The sequence below is a fragment of the Podarcis vaucheri genome (assembly GCF_965113315.1).
Source record: "Podarcis vaucheri genome assembly, chromosome: 3".
Lineage (NCBI taxonomy): Eukaryota > Metazoa > Chordata > Lepidosauria > Squamata > Lacertidae > Podarcis > Podarcis vaucheri.
The window spans coordinates 110,360,302-110,383,405 of NC_138761.1; the positions used below are offsets into that span (position 1 = coordinate 110,360,302).

The 23,104-nt window shown below is 39.8% G+C and overlaps 1 protein-coding gene across 7 annotated transcripts in view; it reads right to left on the reverse strand.

Moving 5' to 3' along the window:
- The window catches only part of MACROD2 (mono-ADP ribosylhydrolase 2), a 1,043,571-nt gene that overhangs the window by 1,008,792 nt on the left and 11,675 nt on the right, over nt 1-23,104 (reverse strand). For 5 of the 7 annotated variants that reach the window (XM_082215585.1, XM_082215587.1, XM_082215583.1 and 2 more), the window contains exon 3: nt 6,113-6,220. In XM_082215585.1, the coding sequence (XP_082071711.1) occupies nt 6,113-6,220 (108 nt within the window). The remainder of the gene's footprint in view (nt 1-6,112; nt 6,221-23,104) is intronic. The other 2 variants (XM_082215586.1, XM_082215582.1) reach the window with 1 other exon arrangement.

A 23,104-nucleotide genomic window follows, 5' to 3' on the forward strand; every position in this document is an offset into this window, starting at 1 on the left:
CCCAAGGTCACCCAGCAGCTGCATGTGGAGGAGCAGAGAAGCGAACCCGGTTGACCAGATTATAAGTCCACCACTCTTAACCACTACACCATGCTTAAGCTTCAGGATCCATGATCCTGGAGGGGCCCCAGAAGTGACTGCTTTAAAAAAACAACAGGTCTAGTAGACCCAACTTGAGTTCAAGCTAATTTTTTGTTGGATATATTTCAACAATCCCAAAGTTTGAGACTCAGTAGCATAGATGTTGGAAAGGTGGAACATCAAAGTAAGTTGTTCTGCTGTGGCTAATGTAACACCACCACCACCACCCATTTTTAACAGCGGTCAAGACCCTAGAGGAATAACAATGAGATCACAAAAGTACTTAAGTGGATACCAAAACACAAACATCTATAGTTGAAATAAGCTAAGCAAGCACCACTGAAGCCTGTGACATTGCACAAACTGTGAGAGCTCTTTCTAGCAATATTCAGCCCACTGCTAACACTTTTGATACAGATGATAATCACAGTGGTCAACATGAAAGTACTGCAGAACAGAGACTAAGCAGAAACATGAACAGGAAGCAAATTCAGGGATTTCAAAGAATACAGTGACCTTGGACACTGGCGCATAACAGTTGATTTCATACAGAACATGGGTTTTTTGCAAAAAAAGAAAGATGTATATACCAATTTAAGCAGGGTTTACAAGGAGCAAAAAATAAGTTTCTCAAACAAGTATTTTGGAAAAATACTTTAGTCTTAATTAGTGTATAATACCTCAGAGTAAACACTCTGGATGAAGGTAAACTAATGGGCCTACCCTGCATATGGTTTTGCTGGATATCATCCTCTGTTTAGGTGGATTGAACTTGTATCACCCTATATATACCCTTTTAGGAGCCACCAGCCAATAATAAACCAATGCTTCAACTTTGCACATTAAAAGGCCCAGGAAAGCCTCACCTTCTCAAGAAAAGATGCAAAATTTCAGTTATATCCTCCATATGTGAAATGATGTGCTCAAGAACAAAATCATAATAAGGCTGCACACAGTTCTGTTCTCTGCTAATAGCAAGTCACAATTAAAGCTTATTCATAGCAGCTTTCTCCATCCCACCCACACAGTCTTCCAGTCTTCAGCACTGCTGCAAAATACAAATAGGCTGGCTGAACCCAATATTATTGGGCATGCTTCTGAATTAATTCCTCCCAGAAAGCTACAAGAAGAAAATTTTAGCTGTGTGATAAATTAAGTTGCCAAATGAAATGGATTAGCAATCAGCGATGGGCTGTCAGATCAATTTCAGATTTAAATTCCTCCTCTCCCCTCACCTGTTCATTAAGCTACAGATTCATGGCAACCTCAGTGACTGATTATGCATTAACAAGCTGTTCATGTGGGGCGGTGGGGCTCAGTTAGTCAACAGACTATACTAACACGTTCATTTAAACATAATTCATGGCTAATATATTCAGTTCACAATTCCAACATATAAATACCCTACCTCTACCTTGAAGTTTAATTTTTGGCTTGACAAGGCATGAGATGCTTCATAAAATTAAGATGCAGCTAAGCAAACCAGAAAGTCCCTGAAGGTCAACAGAAGCAGTGGGAAGAGTCAAGCAGTATAACTTCATGCTCTATGTAGTTTAAAACTGTAAGTTGACACTATGCTTTTAAGATGGCAGTGTTTCCTAAACCTTTTTCTTTTCTATAAATGATCTTTACAAAGAGCAACTGGAATTATTTTTTCACATGAAACGTAGAGAATATATTTTGCCATATAGAGTAGATATAGATCTTGTATTCGGTAGGTACTGCAATATGATATGATAGTTGCTTCAAATGTGTTTCTGGCAGCATTCTTAAAATTCTGTACCAGTAACTAATCTGTTTTTACTTCTACATGAGAAATGAATCACCATCAGTTAAGTAAATTAAAAGCTACATTATACTTTTCAACAGATTTACCAGCCACAAAGCCTCATTTCTTGCAAACTCTGTTGCCTAACCATAGCAATTTATCTTTATTGTCTCAGTGAAATGACACGAACACAGAAGCTAGTAAGGAAGCAGGACTAAAATTACTGATGTCCACTCCAAAGTTGAGAAAGTTTAGACAGGTATAAATAAACATGGTCGGGAAAATGTTATTCCTGTTTTTAGGCATGAACTTCCGTCAAGGGAAGTACAAGAGAAACATTAGTTCTAGCATGGCACAGTCAGATGCTTCAGGTTGTGTTTTTTCGGGTTGCGGACCCCCGAAACCCGGACGTACCGGAATGGGTTACTTCCAGGTTTCGGCGGTCGTGCATGCGCAGAAGCACTAAATCACGCTTTGCGCAGAAGCACCGAATCGCAACCCGCGCATGCGCAGATGCAGGTTGCAGACACGCATCCCGCATGGATCATGTTCGCAACCCGAGCATCCACTGTATTTATAAATTTCAGTTTGATACTACCTTACTCTGATACTCAAGGGCAGATCACAGAGCAAGGAATACTTTGTAGCAGAGTCTTACAATTATGTCCACAAAGGCTATTAGTCTGTCACAAACATTTTCTGCTTTCTGAGCTCTGGCAGAGGAGGGATGGAGAGCCAGGGCCACCATCAGCAGCAGGCATCCTGGAGCACCTGCCAAGGAGGACTCAGCACATTGGCAAGACCTACTGCTGATAACTGCCCTACACCCTCCCTACACCCTCCTCTATTTTATTTTTCTTGCTAGACATTCCAAGCAGCAGGACATGGCAGGATTTAGCAAGCATTGTGATGTTCCATGCACCCCACTGGAGGATTGTGAGAAATTAAGACAGTAGCACACAGCTGCCAAGCTCTGCTATTGCCTACCTCCACTGCCAGGTAAGCTCAGTAGCACCATCAACCAGGGAGGGGGGCCCATCAGAGAGCACTTTACCAGGGCTAACTCAAACCTGAAGCCAACATTCTCAAGAGTTTTGTCATTCCTGCTATGGCATGCTGCACTTCTACATAAAGTGTGAAGAAAGGGGGCTTCCCTCATCTGGCAGCCTACTTGCTAGGCACAGAGAACAGACAACACTACAGCTCTTCTTGGCTCCCTTACTCTCCCGCATGCAACTCCTTGTCACCTATGCCCACCAGATGAGTGATTAAATACAAGGATGTTCTAGTACAGTGATATAAGTTAGCAACTGCCCCACCCCGTTCCACTCTATTCCAGGTCCAAAACAACCAGCCTGTTGGTGGGTCGACACCAATTGAACATGTGCAAAATGATCGCTGCCTATACTCAGAATATTCAAGGGAAGACATGATGAGTAGAGGAAATTTACAGCAGGACAAAAACTGTTGTTATTTTTATCAATTAGCAAAAGCAAGCTTTTAGCAAAGCAAGAGGGACCCTACAAAATCATTATTGTCCTCACCACCCCCCCAATTTACTCCTTTCCCCACAGCATTCTCTTTTCCTTTGTTTCACTCTTTTTCGTGTTACATTGGTTTACCATTTTCAGTTACTGTGAAGTAGGGCCAAACTACATACTAACCAGAGTTACTCCAAAGTCAGCACTAGGGCTGACAACAACAACAACAAAATCTTTATTAGGGTCATAGACCAGCATAAAAGGGTGGGATGCAGTCATTTAAAATCTGAAAAGCGTTTTGGAAAGCTAAAAGGTATTAAAACAGGAGGTGAATATAAAAGTCTCTAAGAATTTAAAAGAAGCTAAAAGAAGCTAAAAGAAGGGATACGAGCATTGGGCAGATGTGGAAAAGAATAAAAGGTTGAAATATAAAAGACTTTAACTATTATTTTATAGAGCACTCTGATATGTTAATTAAATCTAGTTTGTGGCACAGGTCTCTTTTTTATTTTTAAATTTTTTTTATTTAATTTAAATTCATCATTAATACACATATACAAGCATACAAACATACATTTCTTACAATCCTTAAAAATGTTCAAACATACTTACACTCAATCCCACAAATAGTTCCTTTCCCCATCACCATCCACCAACCCTTCACCCCACCTTTGTGTTTGACTTCCAATCTACTCAATTACAATTTCTTTCCACTTCTATTACTTTCTTTCACACACCTTTACCCTAATTTCATACTTCTTTTTCTATTACACATTGTTTTCCATCTTATTTGATATTTCAGTATTTGAAACGGACTTGTTTATTCTAATAGGAGTTCTGATTTTTCGATATGATTTTGCAAGTATCTTTTAAACACCTTCCAGTCCCTATCTATCTTTTCTTTTGAAATCCTTCCAATTTCTTCCATTGTTTTGGATATATTGTAATACTGCAATAATTTGGCAAGCCACTCTGTTTTTGTCGGTATTATACCACTTTTCCAGTTTTTCGCAATCAATAGCCTTGCTGCTACTGTTGCGTATAAATATAAGGTCTTATCTTCTTCCCTTAGGCTTCCTGGTACTATTCCCAATAGAAAACCTTCTGGCGTTTTCCTAAATGAGTATCTAAACATTTTTTTCATTTCATTATATATTATTTCCCAAAATTGTTTGATGTTTAAACAATTCCACCATATATGTATCATAGTACCTTTTCCCGTGTTGCATCGCCAGCAGATATCGCTACAGTTTTTATTCATTTTTGCTATTTTTTCAGGTGTTAAATACCATCTATGTTGCATTTTAAGGTAATTTTCTTTCAGTATATAACACATGGTGAATTTCATATCTTCTTTCCACAATTTTTCCCATTGTTCAAACATAATATTTTTCCCAATATCTTGCGCCCATTTAATCATTGATGCTTCAACCAATTCATCCTTTGTTTCCCACTCTAAAATCAGATTATACAATTTAGATATTTTTTTTGATTTTTCTTGTATTAAATATTTATCGAATTTTGATATTTCTTTTTCAAATCCTAACTTTTTGTCTTTTGCTAATCTATACTTAATTTGAATATATTGGAACCAATCACTAATATGAGCTTTAATCTCTGTGTAGTCCTTTAATTCCAATTCTCCGTTTTCTTCCTTTAATACAGTTTTATAGGTAGCCCAATTTTCTTTCATATTTAATTTTTTCACTGCGACAATTTCTGCTGGCGATGCCCACCAGGGAGTTTTCGGTTCTAAGAGTCTTTTATATTTCTCCCATATTTTATATATAGATTTTCTGATTATATGCCCTAGGAAGTAGTTTGTGGCACAGGTCATCCCCCGACGAATTTTGAGCACTGCTATGCAGAATCTAGCAATATTGTATGTTGTAGCAGGATTGGTATCTGAAAGCAACAGGGAGGTATAGAATTGCCCTGTGCTCCCCGGGTACTTATAAAGTAGTGGGGAAATCAGGCTAAGACTAGAACTGAAAATGAGGGTGGGGAAGGAATGCTCATGCAAAAGGGAAGTGAGGGAAGAAAGCAATACAATATTACATCCTTACTGAACCACTGTGAAGATGCAAGAAAACAAAGTTGAAGCAATTTCAATTCTCCTGTTGACTTTGGACTTGCTTGTACAATCCCTGCATTGCACATCTTACATGCAAGCAGCAAAATGAAATCTCATTTAAAAGGCCTTATTTATCCAGCATCATCCTATGACCCTCACACCATCCCCATATACAAAATTTAAATTCCGTTGCAAATAATGTGATCAGAATCAATCATAAGAGATGTACACTACATTAACATTACATTAACAGCTTCAAACAGATATGATTTGCAAGAAAACACAGAAACCGACATCATTTTCTTGATGCTTTTGCAGGGATTATGTACTCTGTGATTCTACCAAACCCACCCAATACTGTATTGGTGATAGAATTTAGTACCCTGAGAATCTCAACTGTCATTAAAGATCAAACTAGTAAATTTCTAGAAGCTCTATTGATGCAGTAAACCAACAAACCCTTGCTTCATGTTTCAGAGCACATGTAATTATTATTACAAAGCAAAAGATTCATACATAAGCCCTCTTCAGAATATTGATAGAAAAAATCATTGGTGGTTCAGTAGTAGAATTCATGCGTGCCACAGCACCAAATACATGCAGTTCTGCATATTTTGGCCTCCTACACCCCAAAAATTATCCGGATATATTTTACTGGACACTTCTATTTCATAGGTCATATTTAACTTTTTAACATTTAGCACCTACCAGCATTAACTATGGCATCAATCTCAAGCACCGTGATATCACCTCTGTAGAGGGAGACTTTCTCACTCAGATTTTTCTTCTCCAGCAAAGGTTCCTGGGTGTTTTCTTCTGTAAGAAAATGAAAATATCTTAGCATACACACCAGTAGCACCACGCACTGAAGAAAAAAACCCCATAGTGTATAGGAGAGGATTAGTATTTTACAACTGTAATTTTAATACTATAAGGATTATAAATTAGATCTACTCATTACCAGCAGCTGTGTTAACACACAACAATGAACCAGACTTCCAAGCTTATCATAGTTTATCACGAACAGACAGCTTCACTCCACCCCTGTCATGAGCAGGATAAAGAAACCTGGAAGCTTTGACTTCACATTACCTCTGAGTCAGGGACTGGGATTTTCTCCTTAACATGGCTTCAGGTTGATTACTGATTGTGATTTGCTAATTTTATGTTTTTAAGTTTCTCATAACTGAGACAGAATCAGTATAATGGCATAAAACAAAGTCAAGTAATGTTTGTTATAAAACAATAAATATTTTATTGTTAAAGTTGGAGGTAACTAATGACAAATAGCCCCAAGAAGCAGATTTCCAGGGACTTCCGGTCGGTGCCAGCGCTTAATGGCGGTCCTACCTCCGAGCTCCGGAGAAGGACTGCTCCGCAAGTTCGGGTCTTACCCGCTACGGCGAGCGGGGGACCCCTAAAATCTCAGGCGCTGAAGCCTGAGAACAAGGAGATTCGGTGGGCACCTTTGCGCCCCCCGGTACTGCGAAAGAGCCTTTTTAAAGGCTACGGAGCGGCATCGGGAGTGAGCGCGGTGCTGAGAGTCGTTACCCAGCCTGCGGAGTGAAGCCGCGTCGCCATAAGCGGAGAGCGCCGATTCCTTCCTGAAAGAAAATTTGGACTGAATTCCCGTGAGTAGGAACTGAAAACAATTGGGACCCTTTAAATTCTGAAAATCGGACTAAAAGCGGGGAAGTTAAATCAAGGAAGTCTCCCTCCCCCCGACTGCATGAAAGTGAAAGCAACGGAACTCTAAATCTGCATCCGTTGAAACTTGCTTTTATATAACTAAACCGGACACTCAGACCTTAGATCTCCCCTCTAGCTAGCAGGGCAGAGGGGAGGTGAAAGAGACTTTAGTAACTGCACGACCTATTTACAGTAAAAATCCTCTGCTGTCTCAGTTAACAAAAGTATGAAACGGTCTGCCTTTTAGGACAATAGGACACTGAACTGACTTCCTCCTGTAAAAGTGATACTGTGATACAAAGTTTATACAGTGCCTGGCTACAGTACATCACAAGATGAAACAGTATATATTGGGAAACTGTGGCAATTTGTAGCTACAAGCCTCCAGTTATACTTGCTTTAACTGTGTTAAAAAACTTTTCTTTTTACATCTTTGGATATTCTCCTTTGTCTTTGTACTTGGACATTTTATTTTTGGCCATATTGATTTGCTCCCCCTAGAGGGTAAAGTAAAACTTGGCACAGCTTGGGACAGTGGAATTTTCCAACGGGGAATAGCTCCCGTGGGAAACGACCTTGACATGAGTGGCTCACAAGAAGAGATAGTTACAAGAGAGAGTACTAGACATTCTGAATCTCTCGTATGGACAAAAACCACCACCATCAGAAGAAGAGCAACAACCTGGAGCTGTTGGAGGAGCTTCAGAAAAATAATAAGATGGCTCTGCAATTCCTTAGTTGGAATTGTAATGGACTTAATGGGCCTCTGAAGAGAAGACAAGTGTTTCATATTTTGAACAGAGAACAACTGAACTTGATATGTCTACAAGAAACTCACATAACTAGAGCCCATAGGAGACTACTTATAAATAAAAGACTAGGACAAGAATTTATTGCATCAGATAAAGTTAAGAAAAGAGGAGTTGTAATATATGTGAAAGAGAAATGGGCCCCAAAAATGATATTTAAAGATGAACAAGGGAGATATCTGGCAGTGGAGATACAAGTACAAGGAGAAAAATTTTTAGTTGTGGGAATCTATGCACCAAATGAAGGTAAATCTGACTTCTTTAAGAGACTTCATGAAACTCTGATGGACTATCTGGATTACAATATGATAATCATGGGAGACATGAATGGTGTGGTCTCCACTAACATGGACAAGGCACAAAGACTAACAGTTAGCAAGGAAGGGAGACTTCCTAAGACTTTTTTCGAAATGACGGAAAACATGGATTTGATAGATATATGGAGAACAAGGAACCCTCTGGAGAGAGAGGGAACCTTTTTCTCTCAAGCAATGATGACCTGGACCAGAATCGATCAAATTTGGATTACTAGTGGTACGGCTCCAAAGGTTAAGAAGGTGGAAATCTGCCCAAAAACTTGCTCCGACCATAATGCCGTGAGGATGGAGATGAAACTTACAACAACTGGTCAATTCAGATGGAGAATGAATGACACCCTCTTTCGAGATAAGGAGATCCTTATGAAGGCCCAAAAAACCCTAAAAGACTACTTTGAAATAAATTTGAGGACCGACGTGGAAAAGAGAGTGATCTGGGACGCAAGTAAAGCAGTGATGAGAGGCTTCTTGATTTAACAAAATTCAATAAAGAGAAAAAAACAAAATGAGAAAAAAGAAAAGATTTTGGAAAAGATAAAGGAAGGAGAGAAAAAATTAAGAACAAAACCAAAGTCCCAGGAGATTCTAAGAGAGATCAAGTTATATCAAACACAATATATGGAATTGATGAACCAAGAGATTGAATGGAAGATAAAACAAATGAAACAAAAGACATTTGAATCAGCAAATAAATGTGGCAAACTTCTGGCATGGCAATTGAAGAAAAGGTAGAAATTGAATACGGTTACAAGCCTAGAAGTGGATGGAAAGAATATATCCAAACCTAATGAAATTAGAAACTGTTTTCTGAGTTATTTTAAAAAGCTATATACTCAAGGTCCGCAAAATGAAGAAGATATAGACAAATTCCTTGATAAATATGGATTACAAAAAATCTCTCATCAAAGTAAGATGGATCTGAACCAGAGAATAACAGAACAAGAGATAGAGGCCGCCATTCAGAATATGCAACTGGGCAAATCTCCAGGACCAGATGGACTGACTTCTAGATATTACAAATCGTTGAAGGAATGGTTGACTCAACCATTAAAAGAAGTTTGTAATGAGATCCTTGAGGGAAAGAAGGCACCTGAATCGTGGAAAGAAGCATATATTTCACTCATACCAAAGACAGAGACTGAAAAGACTCAACTGAAGAACTACCGCCCAATATCACTACTTAATGTGGATTATAAAATTTTTGCAGATATTTTGGCAAAAAGATTTAAAAGAGTGTTGATGGAAAGGATTCATAAGAACCAAGCAGGCTTTCTCCCTAAAAGACACCTGGCAGACAATGTAAGGAATGTAATAGACATTTTGGAAAAGCTAGAGGTGAATATAAACACTAAAGCAGTATTGATTTTTGTGGACGCGGAGAAAGCCTTTGACAATATTTCTTGGAGCTTTATGATGAAGAACCTTCATGGGATGGGGGTAGGCCAAGGTTTTGAGAATGGTATGGCTGCAGTATATTCTGAACAAAAGGCTAAATTGATTGTAAACAACGTAGTAACTGAAGAACTTAAGATAGAAAAAGGAACACGACAGGGGTGCCCAATTTCCCCATTACTTTTTATTTCAGTTCTGGAGGTGTTGCTGAATATGATAAGGAATGACCAGCAGGTTAAAGGAGTGCAGGTCGGAGCTAAACATTACAAGTTAAGAGCATTTGCAGATGACTTAGTACTGACTTTACAAGAGCCAATCACTAGTACGAAAAAGGTTTTAGAAATAATACAACAGTTTGGCCAGGTAGCTGGATTTAAGCTGAATAAACAAAAAACCAAAGTTTTAGGAAAAAACTTAACAGACATGGAAAAGGAGAAATTCCAAGAAGAGACAGGGCTGACAGTGGTTAAGAAGGTGAAATACCTAGGGGTTTATTTGACATCTAAAAATGTGAATTTGTATAAGGACAATTATGAAAAATGTTGGTCAGAAATCAAAAAAGATCTAGAAATATGGTCAAATTTGAAATTGTCAATGTTAGGCCGAATTGCGGTGATTAAAATGAATATATTGCCTAGAATGCTATTTTTGTTTCAGACCTTGCAGATTCTTGACAAGATGGAATGTTTCAAGAGGTGGCAGAAAGATATTTCGAAATTTGTCTGGCAGGGCAAAAAGCCCAGAATTAAATTTAAAATATTGACAGATGTAAAAGAAAGAGGGGGTTTTGCCCTGCCGGACTTAAAATTGTACTATGAGGCAGCAGCTTTTTGCTGGCTGAAAGAATGGATGCTCCTCGAGAATACGGACATTTTGGATCTGGAGGGTTTTAACAATGCTTTTGGTTGGCATGCATATTTATGGTATGACAAAGTTAATAGTGCCTTTAAAAATCATATTGTTAGAAAAGCACTATATAATGTTTGGATAAGATATAAAGATCTGTTGGAAAACAAAACCCCTAGATGGGTGTCACCAGTGGAGGCTAAAGCAGTGAAGAAACTCAATATGGAGGTCGGATGGCCGAAGTATTGGGAAATTTTGGAACAGGATGGAGATAAGCTTAAACTACAAAGCCATGAGAAACTGAAACATAAAGTACAAAATTGGTTTCAATACCGTCAAATAATGGAGTTTTTTAAACAGGATAGGAAAATTGGCTTCCAGGTGGAAAAATCAAAACTAGAAACTGAGTTATTAGAACCCAATACTAAGATTTTATCTAGAATGTATAACTTGTTGCTGAAATGGAGTACACAGGACGAAACAGTCAAATCGGTTATGATCAAGTGGGCACAGGATGTTGGGCACAATATCATGTCAGCTGACTGGGAATGGTTATGGAACACCGGTATTAAATTCACGGCATGTAATGCCTTAAAGGAAAATATTATGAAAATGGTTTATAGGTGGTACATGACTCCAGTCAAGCTGGCAAAAATTTACCATTTGCCCGATAATAAATGTTGGAAATGTAGAGAGACTGAAGGTACCTTCTATCACCTCTGGTGGACGTGCCCGAAGATTAAGGCTTTCTGGGAAATGATCTATAATGAAATGAAAAAGGTACTTAAATGTACTTTTCCTAAAAAGCCAGAGGCCTTTCTCTTGGGCATTGTCGGCCAATTGGTGTCAAAAGGGGATAGAACTTTTTTTATGTATGCTACAACAGCAGCAAGAATACTCATCGCGAAGTATTGGAAGACACAAGATCTACCCACTCTGGAAGAATGGCAGATGAAAGTGATGGACTATATGACATTGGCTGAGATGACAGGCAGAATCCGTGACCAACGAAAGGAGACGGTGGAAGAAGAATGGAGAAAATTTAAAAGCTACCTTAAGGACTATTATAAACTTAATGAATGTTAAAGTGTTGTGGTTTTCAGAGACAAAGGGATACAGTGATATAAGGTCAGAATATAGAGAAGACTAAGATGACAGAGGCTGGAAGTAACAATTGGGAGTTGCTAAAAATTATGGACATTGGGATGCAGAAAGGGGGGGGAAGGGGAAGTCCAAGAAAAGAGGCTTATGAAAATATGGTATGAAACTATACGTGTATGTTTGTCTTTTTAAGTGTTTGTTTGTTATTTAAAAATTTTGTAAAACCAATAAAAATTCTATAAAAAAAAAAGAAGCAGATTTCCATCCTTTTTTAAACAGTATTATTAAATGGACACTTAAATGGACACAGGGACAACTGCCCATTCTCAAGATGATACAATATACAGAATTGCACCACTGCAGTCTGCTAGCTTTCATCAACTGTCATGCTTATAACTACATCTACATAAAAATGTGTGGAAGAGAGATGTGCTTGAGGGAAATATAACGCCTTCTATATGTAAGCTAGACTTACAGTGTAGAAGTAGATTTTGGAAAGAGCCAATTGCAACCCTACAACAAATCCAAAACAAAAAGAGATTACATCAAAGACAACTCCCAAGACTGGAGACAAACATAATGGAATCAAATGTTCCCAGTTTAAGAAGCATGCTCTTACATCCATTGGTGTCCTCTTTATTCTCAGGAAATGCTTTTTTGCACACCAAAAGGAAATCTATTCATCCTTACACGGGTCTGTGACACATATTATCCTGTATAATGTGCTAGTGAATGTGAGCTGTACAGAGTAAAGAAGCGTTACCAGTGTGAAGTTGTTACCATTTTTTTTACAGCATTTTGTCATGCTCAACTGAATCAGCAAGTGGTAATGTAAGCTAGTGATCTGAAAATCTTCACCTACTGATTTATGAAGATTATCTAGCTATTAAAAGCACAAGAACAAGCCAAGAGGTTTGTTGATGAATTGGCAGCTGTAGTGTTAACAACTTACACATGACCAGGCCAGCAGATGCAGCAAAAGGTTTAGAAACAAGGAAGTCGTTTTTTGAAGACCCCATGAATGGGCTGAAATGTATAATAATAATGCTAATAATAATAAATTTTATTTATACCCCACCCTCGCAGGCCAGAGCCGGGCTCAGGGCAGCTAACACCAGTAAAATTACAGCAAAAACATAATGGGGGGGGGATTTAAAATACAGGTTAAAATGCAATTTAAAATGCAGCCTCATTTTAAAAGTAGCCCATAAATCAAAAAGCATAAGAGGAGGGAAACAGAAGGGTCAGACTGAGTCCAAATCAAAGGCCAGGCGGAACTGCTCTGTCTTGCAGGCCCTGTGGAAAGATGTCAAGTCCCACAGGGCCCTAGTCTCTTGTGACAGAGCGTTCCACCAAGTCGGGGCCAGTACTGAAAAGGCCCTGGCCCTAGTTGAGACCAATCTAACCACCTTGAGACCTGGGGCCTCCAAAGTGTTGTCATTTGTGGACCTTAAGGTCTTCCGCGGGGCATATCAGGAGAGGGTGTAATGCCCAAATTTGCCTGCCTTGAGATTGTGATCATGTTAAGAGAACCATCAGAGAGTGAATGTAGGACTTTGGGTTGCCATATGTGCTCTTTTTCCAGGACACATCCTCTTTTTCAGGTCTAGTTGCCATATGTCCTCTCCCCACCCCCCACCCCGGACATATTCTCTTTTTCAGGATCAAAATTTATGTCTGGGCGCATTTTTAAAATTTGGTAAAATATCCAAGATTTTTGTTTTTTGTTTACAGTAACCCAAGAAAATTGTTCTAGTGCATTAAACTCAGATCTAAGGCACCTGGGTAAGCTAGTCTGCAGCAGATAATCACAACAAAGCAGCATCTTAAACTAGCTACATACAGTATAAATTCCTTCTCTTGTGGCTGGACTAAAAGGATGCTGGCTCAGCTGCAAGATCTTGGAGGAGTCTGGGAGGGCAAGAGTTAACATAGCGATCCGTAGTCAAAAGTAGAAGTCGGCAAATATGCCCTCTTTTTTGCTCTTCAAAACATGGCAATTCTAGAGAATGTGCTCTACCAGAACACCAGAACTAATTGGGTACCATAGTCAAGGCTCTTGGACTGCATTGGCCTAAGGAGAGGAAATTGTGGCAGATCACTAGACTTGACCAGAAGTAAAAAAGCTATTGATGTGGTTATACAGTGGTACCTCCAGTTACGAACTTAATTCATTCCGGAGGTCCGTTCTTAACCCAAAACTATTCTTAACCTAAGGCACACTTTTGCTAATGGGGCCACCTGCTGCCGCCGCGCTGCCGGCTTGTGACTTCCGCTCTCATCCCGGGGCAAATTTCACTACCAGGAACATCTACTTCTGGGTTAGTGGAGCTCGTTACCCAAAGCATTCGTAAGGAGGACGGTACGTAACCCGAGGTTCCACTGTACAGTGGTACCTCGGGTTACATATGCTTCAGGTTACATACGCTTCAGGTTACAGACTCCGCTAACCCAGAAATAGTACTTCGGGTTAAGAACTTTACCTCAGGATGAGAACAGAAATCGTGCTCCGGCGGTGCAGCAGCAGCAGGAGGCCCCATGAGCTAAAGTGGTGCTTCAGGTTAAGAACAGTTTCAGGTTAAGAACCTGAATCTAGTACCACTGTACTAGATTGATACTACTACAGGAAACTAGTTAGGGATTTGCTCTCTGGAGGTAGAAGCTCATGTTCTAATCCCCATGAGTAAACTATATCTGCAGTTCTCTTTCAAAAGCTCACTGTTTACTGAACACCAATAAATGTTTTGACTTGCTTGGAAAACATCTATTGTGCCTATGTGTCACAGACTGGTTAGCTGCAAGAGGAATGGTGGGAGGAACCAGCTGAGGACCCGCCCCCCCAGGAAAGAAGGCTCAGAGCCAGGGGATTGGTGGTGGGACAACAATGAGTGGTCAGAGGGAGAAGATTGGGGGGAAGTGTATGAAACTGAAAAAGGTAATGGGGCTTTGTGAGTGGAAGGAGTCTGTGGCAAAGAGAAGTCCAGAATCAGAAGTAGGAGAGGAGGCAGAGCTAAGTCTGGCTGGCGAGTCGCACAGGCGTCTCCCCCTCCTGCTGCGACAAGCTCTGCTCCCCTCTAGTCTCCCAGAACCATGAGAGGCATGAAGAGGGTAGAGAAGAAGCTAGCTTCACACAGGTATAGTCTCAGGTTGCTTGGTGGAAATCCAGTAGAGGAGGGGACTAGGCAGCTATGGGGAGGTGGGGACCTTAAGTCTCAGCAACTGCTTCATGGGGACAAGACCTGGCAGAGATGAGTTCCTATGCTCATTAGGCACTCCTATGCAGATGCTGTTTTTGCCAATAAAGACTTAACTACAACTTGCTCATTTGTAATTTACTGCTGGCTCGCTCCTATCACCATGTTTTTCGAAAAACAATGTTCAGCAGATGTGTGATTTGAACCAATGTCTTCCATGTCCTGGTATAATGCTTTTGTTCACCAGGATAATGCAGCATAGTTGTTGCTGAGCTGCTTTGCTTTTACATCGTTTCTTTTGAAATGAATGCATTTGGGTTCAATAGCTATGTATCTTTATTCTCATAAAACCTTCTGGCTCCAAGCACTGAACTCCAGTGCCAAGACTTAGAAAGTCTGCGAGACTAATTTTTGCATGTGTGTGAGTGAATTAGAATTACAGGTGTTGCATGAAAATGTTGATTTGTATATGGTTTTTCTATGATATAATGTATATTTACGTTTTAAAATGCAAGTTTCTTAGAGGCCTTTTAGGTAACAAACAGCTATTAAGTCTGATAGTTAAAACTAATAAGAAAAATAGATTTTAATTTTAAAAAGTGAAGATGCCAAAAACTGTTGACCTACTAATTTTAACATGCTTGAAACCTGTACACATAGATTGATGTGCTTTCTAGAAATATTATGTTTGATTTCTAGATTTTACAAGCAGTTGCTCAATTTAATTTCTCTTTTGGTCATTCATTAATTTTATAAAACAATGCATTTCAAAAAGGAGAAGATTTAACATAAAATATAGTAAAATAATAACAATAATAAGGCAGGAAGTAATTTCCCTCACACAACTGCCTGCCACTTAATGTAACCAACAATGCAACATTTTTATCTTAAGTACAAAAGCACCCCAAATGAAGTTCATTATATTTGCCAGGGGAAGCATGCCACTGGTATTTCAGAAAACTTCATTGTGTTTTCACAGTCCTACACCCTCGATTTCTTAACCAGGTTTGGAAGAACACATGTGATGCACAGGAATGTGTACCACCTTTCCATAGCCCCTCTTCTCTCATGCAAATAATCTTCCTCAACGGTCTTAACCATGGTTAACAGTTATTTGTACATTACAATTAACTGCTGTTAATACCAACCACAGTTTGCTCCATTTATCTATGACTTCAATACATGGTTAATGGCAGTACCAATGTGGTTAAAACCAGTGGAAGGGAATCTGCAAGCCAGAAGAGGAATACTCAGCCCCATAGTCCAACCACCAAATAATGGCAAAAAAAAAGATTCCAAAATTAGTAGTTGGATGGGCACACTCTGCAGTTTAGTGGTTGGTAGGTTGGGGTGCTCTGCATCTCACAGTCATCCTTATAATTCTTCATTACTTCTTTCTCCATTTTCTTTTATGCTGTTTTGTAATACTTGACCCAGGACTCAGCTAGATTGGTAAAGAAAAAGCAATTTATACACATCGTATATGCGATATAACATTGTGCCACCAGATGGTGACATGAAGTCCTGTTTTTCTTTAGCTGTGATCCCTGTTTAAATTTACGCTTTAAACTGAAACACTTATTTGATGTGTCTAGATCCAGCCCCCTTCTGTTCTCACAATAGGGGTGTGATGTAGATATTCACTGCTGATAGCAGTGCTTTAGGCAAGCTCTAAATCCTTGTCAATCGTCTATATTTTATTTTCATAACAGTCTCATCTCCCGGAAACCAATCCTGGTAACAGGTATATGGAACATGACTGCAAAGCTGAAAACTTCATAGCATACAGGTGAGTCTTTAACACATTCTGCACATGCTAAGTACTACCCCTTCGAGTGGCTGTGTACCCCATACTGACATGCCTCTGAACTGGGTCATCCACCACCACTCCATACCCCTTGTAAAGGTAAAGGTAAAGGGACCCCTGACCATTAGGTCTAGTCGTGGCCGACTCTGGGGTTGCGGCGCTCATCTCGCTATATTGGCTGAGGGAGCAGACATACAGCTTCCGGGTCATGTGGCCAGCATGACTAAGCCACTTCCGGTGAACCAGAGCAGTGCACGGAAACGCCGTTTACCTTCCCGCCAGAGTGGAACCTATTTATCTACTTGCACTTTGACGTGCTTTCAAACTGCTAGGTTGGCAGGAGCTGGGACCGAGCAACGAGAGCTCACCCTGTCGTGGGGATTCGAAGTGCCAACCTTCTGATCGGCAAGTCCTAGGCTCTGTGGTTTAACCCACAGGGCCACCCGCGTCCCCTTGTAGAAAGAATCAAAAGTATGAATCTCCTTCAGGGCTTCACTATTTACTGGATAACGTAACATAGGGTGTGAAATATACAAATGAAAGGTATGCAATTCCTTAAAGAATAAGGAATATTGCAGTTAGTGCCCTTAATGCTGCATACAGAATACGGTGCACAAAATGGCAAGAAACAGTTTTGTGTTCAACTACCATAAAATATTTATTTTGTCTAGATTATAAAATTATCTCCTTTGTATCTGCATAGATCTTTATTAAATGAAAGCACACTGTGGTCAAGGATAGACTTCTAGAACTGTTTGCACATTCTTGTTTTGTTTTTGTATTGTAGAGGTCATTTGATTTTTAGCAATACAGACAAATCTAAAGCCAAAAGGCTATTCTACTGCAAGACATCAACAAAATGCAAAGGACAGCTTTTTCAGCTGACAAAGCCTCTCATCCATCCTCACCTAATGACCTCTTTATTCATCCTGTGAACACGCACAGACTAATCAGATGGGTGCCTTGCTAGCAAAGCAGCTGACTATTCCAAATTTGCATGTAAAGTGAGAATAAAATCGAAGGGAACTTTTGCAGAAGTCCAAAACATTTTACTTTAACATATACCACTAGAGGGAGCCTTTGTCAAGAAAATAACATTTGAGAACTAATATTGAATTTAGGCACAATTGTGCTGGTTTAGTTTTATGAATTAAAATAAACATTTACTACTAAGGTTTTCTCCTCAAGATGCTTAGAGCAAATATAGAGTCCTAGAAGTGCATAAATACACATGATCACAGTCTGTATTCCATTAAAGCATGTCAGTAGAGCATACACCTGGGGCAGGTAACGTAAGGCCCAGGGGCTGGATGCGGCCCAATCACTTTCTCAATCTGACCCACGGACGGTCTGAGAAACAGCATGTTTTTACATGAGTAGAATGTGTGCTTTTCTTTAAAATGCATCTCTGGGTTATTTGTGGGGCATAGGAATTCGTTCATTTCCCCAAAAAAATATAGTCCAGCCCCCCACAAGGTCTGAGGGATGGTGGACCAGCCCACAGCTGAAAAAGGTTGCTGACCCCTGGCATACACCTTAGAATCCTAGAACTGCAGGGTTGGAAGATACGCTGCAGAGTCCAACCCTCCCACAACGCAGGAATATGCAGCTGTCCCAAGTGGGGATCAGAGCTGCGACCTTGGCATGATCAGCACTATGCTCTAACAAACTGCGCTCAGACTCTTAATCTCAGGGTTGTGGTTTCAAGCCCCACGTTGAGTGAATGATTCCTGCATTGCAGGGAGTTGGACTAGATTACCCTCATGGTCCCTTCCAACTCTACAGTTCTATGATTCTATGACAGCTGCAAGGGCAAGACATTCACACCTTGTTACTTGGATTATTCCAGATTGCATTTTAACTCCACAAAGGTTTCTCAGGTAGATCAAATGTTGTCAAAGAATGAAATCAACTGTTTTTCATTTTAAGGATTCATATATTATGGAGCTTCTGTGTATCAGTTTCTTTCATTTTTTTCATCCAGTACAGAGAAGTTTTGAAAGATCTCTAAGTAACAAAGGTAGCTAAAATTATATTTCTGGTTAATACAAATGCTGATGCAGTAATATCCATTCTAAGTTATTTTCAACTGTTATAAGTCATTCTAAAAAGTTTTTTGAATGGAGAACTATGTATCATCTAATTATAGTAAACGCCAAGCAAAGGTAGTGACTGATACAGCCATGGGCTGTTCTTTACTGGTGGGAGTGATTCACTATTAACACAAATTATATCTGGCCCCAAGCAGGGGAACACTCTAGAACAGATCAATAGTCCTTAGCTTGGGTCATTTCTTAAAATGTTTTGGGAAGGGTTTCATACAAAGTCATTAAGGTAGGTATCCAGGGGTCTTTGTGCAAACTAACAATTCAAATATAATTGTCATGGCATGCTAGACACTTAGATAAAATCTGTTCCTTGAGGTACACCTTTCTCTTCAATTACATCCTTTGCTAACATGATACTGTGGCTCTTTTCTTCTTCTGCAGTTGGATCATGGTGTGTGGGGGTGGGGTGGGGTATGTATCTGTGGGTGGGTGGGTGGGTGGGTAGGTGTGTGGGTGTGTGGATTGCCCCAGCCACTCGGGGTGGCTCCCAACAAAAACAAGTAAAAACACAACCCATTTATTATTTAACACATTTTTATATCACCTTTCCTCATTGTTACACCCAGTGAAGGCAACATATAAATCATAAACTGATTTTAACAAAACATTTGCACAAATTAAAAATCAGTATAATCTTTCAAAACTCCTGGACAAATGAAATGTTTTTGCTTGGATCTTAAATAAGAGTAATGTTTATATATTAAAATGTTGTTTATTTTTAACAAAAAATACTTCCCAGCATAGTTTATAGAAACAAATAAAAAACAAAACGAAGACAGTGCTACTCCTCAGACCTACAATGAAAAAAAAACAACAACACAAAAAGAAAAGGGAGATAAAGGGAAAAAAGAAAGCTAAAAGTCAATGTAGCGTATTGCTTTATATGGATTATGAGTAGGTTGATAATGGCTATCAGTAGTGTAGCATGCTTTCTGAACATAAAATGCTCAGGATCTGGCAAAGAATTATGAAAGTCAATATATCTCATACACCACTGATCACCACCTGATTTCAACCACTCTGGCCATGTTAAATAATCATATTGCAGCTCCAAAAGCCACAATATGAACAGGCCTCCCTCTGGTCTGGAGCTAGCAATTAAACAATAAAGCATTCCACAAACCACAGCCTCTCACATTGTCCAAATCAGAGAATTATGGTGAACTGCCTTTGACTCAGGACACAAAACCAGAGTCTGAAGTTCTTTTAACATCTTGGCTGGTTCCAAAGCTGCCAATCTCAAGCTTCCTGCTTTAGTTTAAATGGGAAATATTGGCCAAGGGAAGACTTCTTGGCCTGCTTTCACTGGTTTACCACAATGATGCTCTCATTGTTCAGAGAGAAGCCAAGCTGCACAAATACTTACAGCACATGTACAGAGTTCAAGCAGAACTGAGCTACTCAAGTAACAGCCCCTCCCTTCCATGATGGAAGGAAGGTGGGATATAAATATAACAAAAAAGTATTTTCTGGAGACTAAGGTTTACAGCAATTAGGAGGGCTGCACACAGTTTAGAGAGGAAAGTATGGCAATGCAAAGAGGCTTTAGCATGGGAAAAACTAATTTAGAAAAGGCATTCTAACTGTCTTTCTACCTGCCAGGTTCTGGTTAGATCTACAGCTCTTACATTTGAGAGAGAAGGACTACCTGGACTGGACTTGGTGCTTACATGAAGTTGCCCATTTAGTGAGGATTTGTAGGAAAACATGAGGTTTGAAGCTCAACATCAAAAAACCTAAGATCATGGCCACTGGTCCCATCACCCCCTGGCAAACAGAAGGGGACGAAATGGAGGCAGTGAGAGATTTTACCTTCTTGGGCTCCATGATCACTGCAGATGGTGACAGCAGTCACGAAATTAAAAGATGCCTGCTTCTTGGGAGAAAAGCAACGACAAACCTAGACAGCATCTTAAAAAGCAGAGACATCACCTTGCTGACAAAAGTCTGTATAGTTAAAGCTATGGTTTTCCCAGTAGTGATGTATGGAAGTGAGAGCTGGACCATAAAGAAGGATGATCGCCGAAGAACTGATGCTTTTGAATTATGGTGCTGGAGGAGACTCTTGAGAGTCCCATGGACTGCAAGAAGATCAAACCTATCCATTCTGAAGGAAATCAGCCCTGAGTGCTCACTGGAAGGACAGATCCTGAAGCTGAGGCTCGACTCCCTGGAAAAGACCCTGATGTTGGGAAAGATTGAGGGCACAAGGAGAAGGGGACGACAGAGGACGAGATGGTTGCACAGTGTTCTTGAAGCTACCAACATGAGTTTAACCAAGCTGCGGGAGGCAGTGGAAGACAGGAGTGCCTGGCGTGCTCTGGTCCATGGGGTCACAAAGAGTCTGACACAACTAAACGACTAAGCAACAACAACAAATGAGGCAAATCTTGTCTCCCAAGATTCCACTGTGTGCCATAATTACCCCATCTTTTGCCAAATATTCAAATGAACATGCACAAATTCAAAGGAACCCTGCTTGAAGCAAAGCTTGCACATTTCAAGGTGAATGGGATGGGTAGAATGCTCAATTGGAAGAAAGCCAAAAAGATGAAAGCCAATTCTAAGCCAGCGCCCAGTTGTTTTAATATAAAAGCTTGAGAAGAGTCCCAGAGAACAGGGTTCAACACACCAAACAAAAACTCCAAGAATAAAAAACGCTGTTCAACCTACAGGCACCAAGCACACAGCACTGCAACATATGACTGGAAAGAACAGGAAATTGAAGGGGGAGAGAAACAGAGGTAGAGAGGGAGAGGAACAGCATGCATAAAGAGTACAGATCCGTGCTGTAAAAAATGTAACATGCAAGATCATATTTCCACATGGAAAAATTATTAATACATGAAAGAAAGTTAAGTATTAGATCTATAAAATGTTAATAACATTTTAAAGAACATGTAAGTGCACTTTTAGTCCTTTCCTGGCCCCATTGGTCACCATGTACTATTGATGTCTTGACTGGGAGTAGTAGTAGTAATAGCTCAAAGTTCAGTTGCTAGGTTACTGGCAAATCAACATTTAGATCATCATGGGAGGCTAGAAAAAGAATGCATTTCTGTTTTCACAAGATAACTGAATAATTTAAAGAGAATACTTCCTTCTACCCTAATTTCCATTCTTATTGAATTTGCAATAGCTATGTAGTCAGTTATGATGACCGACTGAAATGCAGTAAGAAAAAGCTATAAACACAAATTTAGCAAATTATGAAGAAAGGAAAAAATTGAATATGAAGTATAGTTCTGCCTTGTAGTGAGGTTTTAAAAGGTGTTACTGCTGATAATTCATCTTAGAGAAGCATTTGCAGCTGCAATACTACTCCATATTCAAGGAAGCAAGCATACGGCTTCTATAACTTTTGGTTATTGGTTCAGATTCCCTACTACATGGCAGCCTATGGGAAACATGTTTGCCTTTTGAAAAATGCTGCTCAAAGTTGATGCCTGCAGTGACATTCTTGAGTTCCGCATTTTTAGGAGCAATATCCTCTCATTATCCACTCCCAACATGTTTTAAGATCACTTGGAAGCCCTCCTGAAACTAACAAGACTTTAAGTATACATATTCAGGAGCACAGCCTCAGAGGAGAAAATAACTGCAACTTTCAATACAACACTAACTGTGGTCCTAACAGCATCCTTCCCTCAATTTGTTATATTTCAGCAATACTGTATTCTAACACCTTTTTTTAAAATAGACTAAAAACTATGCTTGGAGAATGTCGGTCAATTGATTTGTCAAGTAAACCCTGTGTACATTAGTGTGTGGGCATGGCAATGAGGTTATCTTCAAGTTAAAGACCTACATTGGCTCCCAGTATGGTTCTGAGCACAATTCAAAGAGTCGGTGCTGACCTTTAAAGCCCTAAACGGCCTTGGGCCAGTATACCTGAAGGAGCGTCTCCACCCCCATCATTCAGCCAGGACACTGAGGTCCAGCTCTGGCGGCCTTCTGGCGGTTCCCTCTGTGCGAGAAGTGAGGTTACAGGGAACCAGGCAGAAGACCTTCTCGGTAGTGGCGCCTGCACTGTGGAATTCCCTCCCATCAGATGTCAAGGAAATAAACAATTATCTGACTTTTAGAAGACATCTAAAGGCAGCACTGTTTAGGAAAAAATTTAATGTTTGATGGTTTATTGTGCTTTTAATTCTGTTGGGAGCCACCCAGAGTGGCTGGAGAAACTCAGCCAGATGGGTGCAGTATAACTATTATTATTATTATTATTACTACTACTACTACACTACTACTACTACTTAGGCTGCAGGAAGGGCCACAGGACATACTACAGCTCCTGCTGACTCAACACCCTTATACCCCATACAAACTGCAAATTTTCATTACTCAGCCAAAAGCCATCACATACAAACAGACAACATGGGCACCAGCACTCAGCTAAAGCAAAGTACAGTAATTAAAACTAACAGCATAATCTAT